At 43.7% G+C, this 12,980-nt stretch overlaps 1 protein-coding gene across 5 annotated transcripts in view; it reads right to left on the bottom strand.

The window, feature by feature from the left end:
• The window catches only part of ABHD6 (abhydrolase domain containing 6, acylglycerol lipase), a 54,531-nt gene that overhangs the window by 28,028 nt on the left and 13,523 nt on the right, over positions 1–12,980 (bottom strand). For all 5 annotated transcript variants that reach the window (XM_045493349.1, XM_045493350.1, XM_045493352.1 and 2 more), the window contains exon 3: positions 5,880–6,031. In XM_045493349.1, the coding sequence (XP_045349305.1) occupies positions 5,880–5,998 (119 nt within the window). In that variant the 5' untranslated portion in view covers positions 5,999–6,031. The remainder of the gene's footprint in view (positions 1–5,879; positions 6,032–12,980) is intronic.

The following is a 12,980-nucleotide window of genomic DNA, read 5'->3' as shown; positions in this document are numbered from 1 at the left end:
CTCCTGAAGGTATCACAAAGCTGAAATCAAGGCATCAGCTGGCTCTGATCTAGAAGCTCTGGGAAAGAATCAGCTTCTAAGCTTATTTAGATTATTAGCAGAATTCAGTTCCTCGTGGTTTAGGACTGAGATCCCTGCTGCCTTGCTGGCTGCCAGCCAGGGGCTATTTGCTCTCAGAGTCCACTGGCATTCCTTCTCATGGGGCCCTCTCCGACTTCAAACTAGCCATAGCACTGAATCTTTCTCATGCTTTGAACCCCTTCACTTTTTAATGTTTATTTTTGAGAGAGAGACAGAGAGAGAGAGAGAGACAGAGCATGAGTGGGGGAGGGGCAGAGAGAGAGGGAGACAGAATCTGAAGCAGGGTCCAGGTTCTGAATTGCTAGCACAGAGCCCAACAGAGGGCTCAAACTTGTGAAGTGTGAGATCATGACCGGAGCCAAAGTCGGATGCTCAACTGACTGAGCCACCCAGGCACCCCTGAACCCCTTCACTTTTAAAGGCTGATATGATTCAATCAGGCCTCCTTGGACAATCTGCTTATCTTTAGGTCAATTGTATACAACAGAACTATGGAAATGATTTGCCATCATATTCACAGGTTCTGGGGATTAGAGAGGTAGATCTTTGTGGGGCTGTTGTAATTTTGCCTACCAAAGAGGTCAAGATTAACTTTTTTTCCGGATGGTTATCTAGTTGACACAGCCCCCTTTCCCCACTGCAAAGCAGTGCTACCGTTATCGTAATTCAAGAGACTGTATCTATGTGCATCTGTTACTGTGCTCTCCTGTCCCACTGGGTTTTTTTGTCCTTCTTCTTCCTCTTCTTCTTCTTCTTCTTTTTTTTTTTTTTTTAGAGAGAGACAGAGAAAGAGATCTTGAGTGGGGGAGGGGGGGCCAAGAGAGAGAGATGGTGACAATTTCAAGCAGGCTCCACACTGAGCATGGAGCCCAACGCAGGGCTCAATTCCATGACCCTGGAATCATGACCTAAGATGAAATCAAGATGCTCAACCGAGCCACCCAGATGCCCCTTTCCTTCTTTATGCCTTTTTTTTTTTTTTTAACATTTATTTATTTTTGAGACAGAGACAGAGCATGAACGGGGGAAGGTCAGAGAGAGAGGGAGACACAGAATCGGAAGCAGGCTCCAGGCTCTGAGCTGTCAGCACAGAGCCCGATGTGGGGCTCGAACTCACGGACCGCGAGATCACGACCTGAGCTGAAGTCGGCCGCTTAACTGACTGAGCCAACCAGGTGCCCCTCTTTATGCCTTCTTTACAAAGCCTGGACTTACTGTTGCTTTATAATTAGGTTTGACAGCTGGTCATGTAAATCATCTAGCATTGTTCTTCTTCAAGACTGTCTTGCTTGGGGCACCTCTGGGCTCAGATGGTTAAGCATCTAACTCTTGGTTGTGGCTCAGGTCATGATCTCACGGTTCCTGAGATCAAGCCTGGTGTCGGACTCTGCGCTGAGAGTGCAAAGCCTGCTCGGGATTCTCTCTCTCCCTTCTCTCTCTCTCTGCCCCTCCCCACTCTCTCTCTCTCTCTGTCTCTCTCAAAATAAATAAATAAACTTTAAAAAATGTTTATTTATTTTTGAGAGAGGAGGGAGCAGAGAGAGAGGGGGACAGAAGATCCGAAGTGGGCTCTGTACTGACAGCAGGCAGCCCAATGCGGGGCTCAAACTCATGAACCGTGAGATCATGACCCGAACTGAAGTCGGACGCTCAACTAACTGAGCCACCCAGGCACACTGTTAAAAAAATTTTTTTAAAGAAAACAAAGACTCTTGCTCAACTGGCTCTTTACTTTTCTTTATACATTTAAGAAGCAGTTTATTAAATTACATTAAAAAAAAAAAAAAACCCTGCTGGGATTTTAAATGGGTGTACATTGAATCTATACATCATTTCAGGGTAATCTGACATCCCTATGATAGAAAGTCTTTCAACTCACAAATACTGTCTACATCTCCTTTACTTTAGGTCTTTCAGAATTTCTCTAGTACTTTGTATTTTTCTGTCCAGAGGCCTTCTACATTGTTCTTTAGATTTATTCTTAAGATAAATTCAGTATTCTATATTTGTTGATACAGTGGTGATTAGTATCATTACAATTTTTTTCATTTTCTATTTTTTGTTGCTGTCATATAAGAATATAACTGATTTTTGTTTACTTACCTTATATTCAGCAATCTTGCCAAATATTTATTAATTCCAACAATTTATCTATAGATTCTTTTGTACTTTCTGTGAACACAATCATGTCATCTGCAAACAATGTTAGTTTTCTTTTTCAATTCTTGTCCGTTTTTTTCTCTTATATTTATAATTCCTTATCTTCCTTTCACAACTGAGTTTCTTTGGGAAGTAAAAATCTTTAAAGATCTCTCTCCTTCATCCTGTGAGCAGTCTTAATATTTGGCCCGATGAAAATAAGAGCTGTCTCTGATGTCACCCACAGTGGCCCCAGCCCCTCTAATTGTGGTCCTCTGCTGACTCAAAGCAAAGCATCTGATGCCTCCTACAGGGGCGACCATGGTCCACATCACTATGCAGACAGGCCCGTCATGCTCCAGGGACACTGAGTCATAGAGAGAGCTGTTCTGAAGACCAGCCATGGTCTACGGGGGATGCCTGTTCCTGTTCCCTAAGGGGCTCAGAAGACCCCAGGGAGAAGTCCAGGAGACAGCCTGCTGTGATGGTCACACCACACCCTCATGGGCATCTGGCAGGGCAGCTTGGGGTGTTTGGGACGCCCAGCTACCTCTACTGCCTGCTGTTCCTGTTCACGTAGTGACCCTGACAATTAACCTGGCTGACCTAGCTCTGCAGAGTGAATCCATCCGTGGTCATTATGGGCAGCTGAGCAACTAAAGGCATTTGGGGAAATAACCGTGGTTAAGGGACATAAGTGACTCACGGGAAAGCTGTTCATCCTATGACACCCACTGTGTAAATGTCACCTGCAATGAGGTGAGTTGAAGGAAACAGGCTGTGCATTTTGGTGGGGCGGGAGGAGCAACTCACAGGATTTCTGACAGCTCTCCACAATGGCATCATGGGTTCTAGTACCATAATCACAACCCCCATGTTCCAACATAACCTGGCATGAACGAAAAGGTTTTCTAGGATTTTCATTCTCTCCAACCAGCTGGGTTTCTTCTTGGCCTGTGTGCCTGAGCACATAAAATAAAGGGCAGCACTGTGTTTGTCCTCTGGCTACAGCTCTAAGCCGAGTGACAGGCATGAGCAGGCTTTAAGATCACATGCCTCTGCACTATCATTTAATAAGAGACTGAATGTTCTGCTCTGTGGGGCCTCTCAGTGCTTTACTGGTATTATTTGTTAATAAAAATGAATTATTTGCTATATGGCATTATTCGCAATAGCCAAAAAGTGGGAACTACACAAATATCCATTTACATAGATAATATGTGTATAACCATACAATGGATAATTATCCAGCCATAATAATGAATGAAGTACTGATACATGCTACAACATGGATGAAACTTGAAAACATGCTAAGTGAAAGAAATGAGACATTAAGGGTCACAAGCTGTATGATCGCATGTATATGAAATGGCCAAAACAGGCAAATCCAAAGGGACAGAAAACAGTTACAGTTGCCAGGGAATGAAGGGACGGGGAAACTCTGAGTGACTGTGAACAGTTATGGGGATTCCTTTTGGGAAGATGAAAATGCTATGGAATTATTTGGTGGTAACAGGTACACAACCCTGTGAATAGATATATATTTTTTTAAGTTTTTATTTTTTATTTTTTTTTAGTAATCTCTATACCCAACGTGGGACTCAAACTTGCAACCCCAAGATCAAGCGTCGCAAGCTGTTCTGACTGAGCCATCCAGGCACCACAACGCTGCGAATATATTAAAACTACTGAATTATATACACTTTAAAATGGTGATTTTTATGTTATGTGAATTATAACTCAATAAAAAAGTGAATTATTTGCTATGAGGTCAAATGTCAAAATTATTCTGACCGTCTTGACCCTGAAAAGCCTTCTCCTTGAAGGAGTTTGGAAGTTGAGGGACTATGCGGCATGGAGTGGGATTTCTGCACGTGGTGGGTAGAATTAGCCTTTATATAATCACACCTCTGTATGTAGCCATATCCATGGTTACAGGCCACATCACTGAACTGCATTCTCTGCCTTGATTTAAGAAAGATGGCATTTGTGTGTGGAGGTCCATGGTGCCTCTGCAGGGCCACAAGGGGTACACGACCCTGGCCTCTCCTTGTCAGGGGTCACACGGGAGCCTTAGCCCCAAAGGAACCCTGCTGTCAATGCTGCAGGGCAATGGCACTTAAGTGGCCAGAATCTCAGCTCCGTCATTGCAGAGGTACGTCCCGGGTGACCCTCTGAAAGGGTCACCACCACTGCACCCTCCTCCAAGAAGGAGACGGGAGAGCACGGGATGAAAAGCTCCCTTCTGTTCAATTAGCTTCTTTTCAAGGATCAGAGCCTGGCTGGCAGGCGGAAAATTCCACACGCTAATGAAACAAAAGGGAGCCAGAAAGGAGAGCAGATAAAGGGCACAAGCTCAACCTCCCTGCATTCTTTTCTCCGTGCCTGGAAGGCAATTCTAACCGCCAGGGTCCTGGTTAAATCTCCTTGTGCTTCACTTTTCCTGGCGGCACAGAGAGGAACCAGGTCTATTTCAGTACTGCCTTCACCAGGGGACACACACCACTGGGCACGAGGGGTGATTTTATTTGGTAAATGGACCATGGCATGAAAAACCACTGAAGCACATCATGAGAAAGCAAATCTCCCTTCACTGTGAATCTTCTGATTCCATCAGTGAGGAAGGCTGTGTTCAGGCTGCCGTATCTTTCACACCTCTCTAGACTTTGTAACAAAGAGAAAGGAGTGGCCATATTTTTGGCAGGGTAGAATTAAAACAGTTTAAGGACATTGTGCTTATTTAATTTTTTAATATTAATTTACTATTTATGGCAAGTACAGCAAACAGAAATTTCTGCTTTACAGTAGTGATATTGAGATCACTCTTAAATTGATTTAAGGTAAAAAGAGGGACTTAACTCTAAAGAAAATACAAAAGGAAAGTAGAGATGTTATACAGATAGGACAAGAATCATAAAGATGGTACAAGAATGATAAAAATTTTGGAAACTTCTTTTTCTTTTTGTCACTTTACTAATGAACATGTTTAGAACATATCTAAAACCATTCTGTCCCACCCAGGCCATCTCCTTGGCCCTGGTCTTTCTAATTCATTTTTCAGTGCACATCTCTGCACCTGTCAGGATATCACTGGGTTGGCATCCAATGGCCAAGATGGGGCACTGGGTGGCTCAGTCAATTAAGCGTCCGACTTTGGCTCAGGTCCCGATCTCGCAGCTCATGGTTTGAGCCCCTTGTCAGGCGCTGTGCTGACAGCTCAGAGCCTGGAGCCTGCTTCAGATCTGGTGTCTCCCTCTCTCTCTGCCCCTCCCCCATCACACTCTGTGTCTCTTTCTCTCAAAAATAAATAAACAAAAAAAATTTAAGAATCCAGTGACCAAGAAAATATCAAAGGAGCTCCCATAAACACGCACAATTCTTGCCTGCAGACAGAATCAGTGACTTTGGGAGTGAGGGCAGCCTCCCAGGCAAAGATACTATCAGCAACCAGAAAGAATTTACCTGGTGAGGAGTTACCACCAATTCTTCAAGAATACTCCCCAAACCAAAACAGGACATCTTTGAACTTTTCTGTATATTTGAAATAGTTCATGGTAAAATGTTGAACCACCACCACCAAAAGGGCAAAAGTCACCACCAGAGAAGATGACACTATTATTATGATACTCTTGAATACTTCAATTATAAAATTAACTTACCAGTAATAGATCTTTATCAGCGCTGACGGCCAAAGGAGAAACGAGGCTACAAATGCCAGGATGGGGAGGGCTAGCGTCCCACCTGCGATCACAAACATGTTGACCACATCAAGATCCATCCTGCTCTTTAATGCTGGCAGACACCTGCAGGGCTAAAGAGAGTGACAGCATTGAAACTCTGTCTCAAGAGAAAAGGGGAAAAGGCAAAGTGGAAGACAGAAGGACCCAGAATGAGGGTTAAGGTCAGGAGGAAACAAAAGCTGACCAAGTGCTCAAAAAATCTAAATAGGCATAACAACTAAATATAATAAAGAATCCTTGAGAGGATCCTGAATTTTTTTTTTTTTAAGCTATAAAGGATGTTGTTAAAACAAATGGGGGAAACCTGAGAACAGATATGAGATAGCATTACTGTATCAGTGACACAATTCTTGAGTGTGATGATGAAATCGTGGTTACGTTTATACGTAGAAAATCTTTGCTCTTAGGAGACGTCTGCTGAAGTATTAAGGGGTGAAGAATAGTGATATCTGCTACTCAATGTTCATTTCTGCTATTCACTTTTAAAAACTGAGAAAAAAAAAAGTCACTGGGGAAGGGGAAAAGAGAGAACATTAAAGCAAATGTGGCAAATGTTAACCTCTGATAAATCCAGGTGAAGGTTACATGGTAATATTCTTTCAGCTTTTCTATAAGTTTGCGATTTTTAAAAATTAAAAGTTAAGGGGTGCCTGGGTAGCTTAGTCAATTAAGCCCTGCATCGGGCTCTGCACAGCCTGCTTGGGATTTTCTCTCTCCCTCTCTCTACCCCTCCCCCCCCCCCAATAAATAAATAAACTTTAAAAATAAATAAATAAAAATGAAAACTTAGGACAGAGAACCTAAAAGACAGAAATGGAAACCATCTATGTGTGCGCGTGAATGCTACTATTACGGAAAGGATGTGTTAACAAATCAGTAACAGTTCATCTAAGGTGGGGAAATAGTAGCTGGGGTGTTAAGGATAGAAGGAAAACTTGTTTTTTTACCATGTACCTTTTTAAACCTTTTGGTTATTATCACATATATGTATAATAGCCTATTCAAAAATAAGTCCCATACAATAAAAAGTTAAGAGGGAACAAATCAAAACGGTAGAATTTGCATTGTACTTTCTGAGGTCTTCTTGAAGACTAGATGAACACATCTGAAGGCTAGAATGGGAGCACCAGGAGGGCAGGGACTATCGTGTGTCCCCAGCTCCGAGAGCAGGTCTGACACAGCATGCAATAAATGGGAGTGACTATTCCAACAAGACTTTGTTAGAAAGAGGCTGCAGGCTCTTTGGCCTGCTGGCAGAAAGTGATCAACCCTTGGTATAGCACACCAGTCCTGTCAAACAGGCAGGACTTTTATTTCATTTTATAGGCTGGGAAAAGTAAGGCACAGAGAGGCTAAGTAACTTGCCCAAAGTCACTCAGCCGGTTGAATCAAGATTACAAAACAGGTTTCTCCTTGGACCCACCCCCTCTGCACCATGCTATACGTCGTCTAATTTTTTTTTTTAATGGCCTTTTTTTCAATCTTCATAAGCTCTCTGCTGTTAAATACCTACACTTGCCATCACTCCTAATTTCTCCATGAAGCTATGGCATCTCCATTTATGTTCTGTCCTCTACAAGGGGTTGGTGAAACAAGCCCCTCACAGTCTAGGGGGAAGTGGAGGAGACAGACGAATATATAGGTGGGTTAGATGGTTCTTAGTCACACGCACAGGCTCTTTGTGGGTACCATGCTGAATCTGCAGGAATGAAAGCCCTCTCAGGGGCAGAAGCACTGTCTGTGTTTCTGATTCAACTGGCCTCTCAGCTTCTCAATCACTATAAACACTTTTCAGCACACTTAAGTCACTGGCCTGTTTTCTCCTAGAACTAGAGCTCCTTGAGGGTCAGGCCAGTCCGTATGTTCTTTCTCGGCGCCCCAAGAATAGTACAGGACACAAATACGGTGCAAATGAATGAATGAAAGCTAAGTTACAAAATGGGCTCAGTCCTGTTTGTTTTGGGGACAATCAACCATTCCCAATGATGCTGTAAGAGAGCTGACTTTTTTCTTTCAGTAATTACAAAACTCCCTGGAGGAGTCACCTATTTAACGCAGGGTACAATTCACCATGCTAAAAAGGCCTCACTGTCAAGGGGTAAGCAAATTACTTTCAGACTGAAGAGAATTTTAGAAATCTGTTTGAACATTGGTCACAAAAGAGTCAATGAAAATAGGAACTGTCACCTTCAAGAGGACTTTTCCAAATCACACAAAGTCCCTAAAAACTGCTGAGGGTTACTATGAATTCCGACTCCTGAGCTGCAGGAGGTTAATTACGTGCTGTTCCTTTTGACTAGGAACTAGAACATTTTATGCCCAAAGCCATTATTTCACTGACCGTGACACTGGGGATGGTAGCCCCAAGGTCTAATCATCAAAAAGAGGCATCATGGCTTTGCCAATGCCTGCTATGGACCTCTCCATCACTTCGGGGGAAAGTTTTATCTGGCTCCACCTCCCATTTAATTGCAGAATGAATTTTGTAGAGCCTGATCAATTAAAGAAAAAAAATTTTAACATTTTATTTATTTTTGCAAGACAGAGAGAGACAAAGCCTGAGAAGGGAAGGGGCAGAGAGAGAAGGAGACATGGAATCTGAAACAGGCTCCAGGATCAGCACACAGCCTGACACGGACGGGGCTTGAACCCATGGACCGTGAGATCATGACCTGAGCAGAAGTCAAATGCTTAACCCACTTAGCACCCAGGCACCCCTAGCCTGATGAATTTAGTAAAGGCATGGACTTATAGAGAAGCCTGTTGTACACTTTCCCTGAACAGGTCAAATATGGACAGGCCCTGGGTGAAGAAACTAATGCTTGCTTGCTTGCTTCCTTCCTTCCTTCCTTTTTTAAAAACGTATTTGTTTTTGAGAGAGAGCATGCATAAGGGGGGATGGGCAGAAAGAGAGGGAGAGAGAGAGAATCCCAAGCAGTCTCTGTTTTGTTAAAGCAAAATAAACAGTGAGATCATGACCTAAGCCGAAATCAAGAGTCGGACGCTTAACTGACTGAGCCACCCAGGTGCCCCGAAACTAATGCTTTCTGACTCTTCTATACACATAGTATACATAAGGAGGAAGTGACGATCCCTACCTCTGCATCATCCTTCATTTTAAAGAGGACTTACCCCAGCCTTTCTTTAAAAAGGAAGCTCTCCTACCCTGCTGAGGTTTGTTTATAGGATACTCTATTGTACCCAAAGGAGAGTCTGGAGACAGGAAAACTGAAACCTTGTGAACCTGGAACCGCCAATGACTGAAAGTCAACTAAGGGGTGGAGAGTGGAATTTCCCAAAGGATGGGGCCCATACAATTGATGTTTGCTTGCAAGATGACGTTAGGGAGCAGGAGAATACTGAATAATGCTCAGGGCTACACAGCAGTAACTGGGTAACATAACACTGACACGCATACAGAGAAATCAGCTTTCAGTTCTTATTCAGTTCTGTCTAAGTCAAAGAGAAATTCTCAGTATGGTGTTATTAAACACCTCTCTAAGCCTTCCCCTCCTGCAAGCAACAGTAACTAGCTACTTAATAACATGGTTTCTTTGTGTTGATTTTTTTCCCTCCTTCCTCTTCCTTCCTTCCTGCCTTCCTTATTTTTTTTTTGAGATCTAATATTAAGCCCTTCGTGAATGGGCCAGCATTCCATCTAGCAAGTAGAGGGATGCTTTCAATTTATGAAAATTAATTTTTAAAACTAAGTTAAAAGGAGTCAATTTAAAGAAAAATGCAAAGTAGGCGATATATAGGTCTGGTGAAAATCATAATGGTGACACATGACTAGCTCGGGCGCCAACCAGGCTGAGAGGGGGCACATTCCCGCTGCCTCTCTACCAGGAAGACAGCTTGGTTTCCTCAACTATTAAATAAGAACACTCATCCAAATCACCTCTTCTGTCTTCTCCTACTCAGACTTAAAACATTTCTCAAATTATACCAGGCAATTAAAGAGTAGGATCTGGCTTGCCCCCTCAAGAATCTTACTCCTTGTTACATGTTCCCAGAACCTAAAACAGTACCAGGCAAATATCTGTGGCTTGACAATGCTTATTGCCCGAATTCCTGAAAAAGATTGAAAAAGAGGAAAAAAAAGATTGCACTCGTTTTATGTATCTGTTGTGTGAAAGCAAGGCACCCCAGTGTTAAGGACAATGACCTCCGTGGCCTTGTGGCACAGAGCGAAGAGAAGCTACATTAGGAAGAGAGCTGTCCGTTCTGACACCAGGGAGAGTCACACAGGCTCACATCCCAGACTGAGCCTGCCATCCGGCCTCCTCCTGTTAGCATCCAAGCTGTGCATGTAGGGCCTGTATCTCTGAACACAGGGATGAAGACTGATTGGATAGAGGAGACACCAGTGGATCCACATAAACAAACGTTGCATCTCAAAGTCCCTCGTCTGGGGGCTAGGAGTAAGGCATAATGTGTCACGACTGTCTTTTCACGTTCTCACTGATTTGGAAAACTGGGAATCCTGAGTTCTAACACCTTAATCTCAGGGTATAAAGCAGAATTCCAAGAGAAAACAGAATGTGAGACACTTTCAAAGAATCTTGCCTTTCCCTAGATATTTTACTCATACACCATCAAGTCTGACAGACTAAAGTTCTGGTCTCTTCAAAATAATGATTATTGTCACAACAATAGCAACAATAATAACCAGGACCATCACAGCCAAAGATACAAGACTGACAACCTCCACCTATTAAATAACTACTGTAAACCACGCCCCACACAGGCAGTTCATATACATCCTCTCATCTCATCCCTCACAACATTATGAGGTAGAAAGCATTTCTCCCACTTTATTTTTTAATAAGTATTTTCTTATTTGTTTGTGTATTTATTTATTTTTGAGAGTGAGTGGGGGAGGGCAGAGGGAGAGAGAGAATTTGAAGCAGGCTCCACACTCAGCATGGAGCCCGACACAGGACTTGATCCCACAGTCCTGGGATCATGACCTGAGCCAAACCGACTGAGCCACCCAGGAGCCCCTCTCCCACTTCAAAGATGGAGAAACTAAGGCTTAAAGAATTTTAAAGTGCCCCACAGGTCACCTGGCTGGCGAACAGAATGGTCTTTATTTCAGACCAATCCTACAGATGTCCCTGGTTCATGCTCTGTTGGTTTTCTCTCAGGGTTTTCTGGCTGCAGGATTCACTGTGCATCCACTATGCACAAGGCAGGGGGTCCAGTGTCCCCATTGGCACTCTTTGCACTTCTCTAGAACTGTTTTAAGAGCAAGTAACATGCTAACTTTATAAGTTACCCGTTAATTCATTATCCTATTCCTGCTGGTATCTTTTAAAAAACTTCCCAGTGCTGCTTACAATTTTTTCCCTTAATTCAGCAATATGAAAATGCTTCCTCCAATGTTTTCCGTTAGGGAAACACTAAGCTCCTAAAATCTGAATATACTATCCAAGCTCTTAAAGATTGTTGCATCGGGGCGCCTGGGTGGCACAGTCGGTTAAGCGTCCGACTTCAGCCAGGTCACGATCTCGCGGTCCGTGAGTTCGAGCCCCACGTCGGGCTCTGGGCTGATGGCTCAGAGCCTGGAGCCTGTTTCTGATTCTGTGTCTCCCTCTCTCTCTGCCCTTCCCCCGTTCATGCTCTGTCTCTCTCTGTCCCAAAAATAAATAAACGTTGAAAAAAAAAAAAAAAAGATTGTTGCATCTACCCAATGCTGCTTTCTGAAACTAGGCCCTTGTCAAGATAAACCAATCCCTCAAAACTATCACTAATGATCAACAGTTAGAAAAAATACAAAGATGTTAAGATCCTCTTATGTGGAAGCCCCAGGACTGAGGACACAATAATTCAAGAAACGGCCAGTTCTAACTCTTATCATACATATCATCTTCATCCTGGAAGAAAATCACACTGAAATTTCCCAACAAGCAGTTAAGCTTGCTGAGGCATCACTGAAAGTGTGGCATGACCCCCAGGAATACTGCTGTGAGGTGCCCAACTCTGCCCCCCTCAGTCTGGCTTTGCAGCTCTCACAGCCCTGCTGTTGAAACCAGCATGCGGGGTCTGGATTCTGAGATGTTCTCCTCTCTCTCCCCCTAGATATTCCCATGGTGCTCTCCTCACTCTCTCCACTGGATATTCCCACGATGCTCTCCTCACTCTGTCTCCTGATATTCCCATAATGCTCTCGTCACTGTCTTCCTCGGACAGCTCTCCATCCCTACATCCTCCTCCACCATTCCCTTCTTCAGGGAATTCCAAACTCAACATGCCTGGCCAGTACCCCCTTCCAGACTTTTCCAAAAGGCTTTTGACTACCACATGACTCAGAAGTCCCACATCTCTCCCCCTTCTCCTGATTCATTCATTTGTGCCCATCCATCTAGCTTCCCAGACTGTGATACATCTTTCACTCTTCCTATGTCCCCCTCCACTCCTGTTGATGCACAGGTGGAGAGGTGCCAGCACTGAAGCCAACTTGTGAGCCTAGACAAACTATGCCGTTCAATACATGACTATTTAAATTTAAATTAATTAAATAAAATTCAGAGTTCAGTTCTACACTCACACCTGTCACATTTTAAGTGCACGGTAGCCACACAGGAAAAGGAGCTGTCCATATTGGACAGCACAGCTTTAGAGGGTCTATACCCCTGAAAGCCTCTTGCAACCAATTCCTTAGGCCAATCTGGTTCCACATTTACTAGGAATGTTGGGTGGGAAGAAAAATTCCCACTGGGTGTGAGATACCAGGTGTGAGACAGATCACAGCTCCCTCAGCCACCACACTGGGTCCGGGTCATCCTTTCTTCTTGCTCCCATTCTGTCACATCCCTAACACTAGTTGCCAGGGGAATCTTCACAACTCACATCATGCATTAGGCTGCCCAGGTCTAATGTGAACTCAGACTACTTGATATGATCCCAACCCAACTTCCTGGGCCAACTCCCACATCTCTGCCTGCACCCCAAATAACCAACTCCCGTCCCCATGCCAGCCCTGCACAGCCTCATGCTTTGTCTTTCCCCAGGCTGCCC

This window comes from Leopardus geoffroyi, chromosome A2, assembly GCF_018350155.1.
Source record: "Leopardus geoffroyi isolate Oge1 chromosome A2, O.geoffroyi_Oge1_pat1.0, whole genome shotgun sequence".
Classification (NCBI taxonomy): domain Eukaryota; kingdom Metazoa; phylum Chordata; class Mammalia; order Carnivora; family Felidae; genus Leopardus; species Leopardus geoffroyi.
Note: the sequence above shows the minus strand (reverse complement) of the source record. Positions and strands in the feature narration are given on the sequence as shown.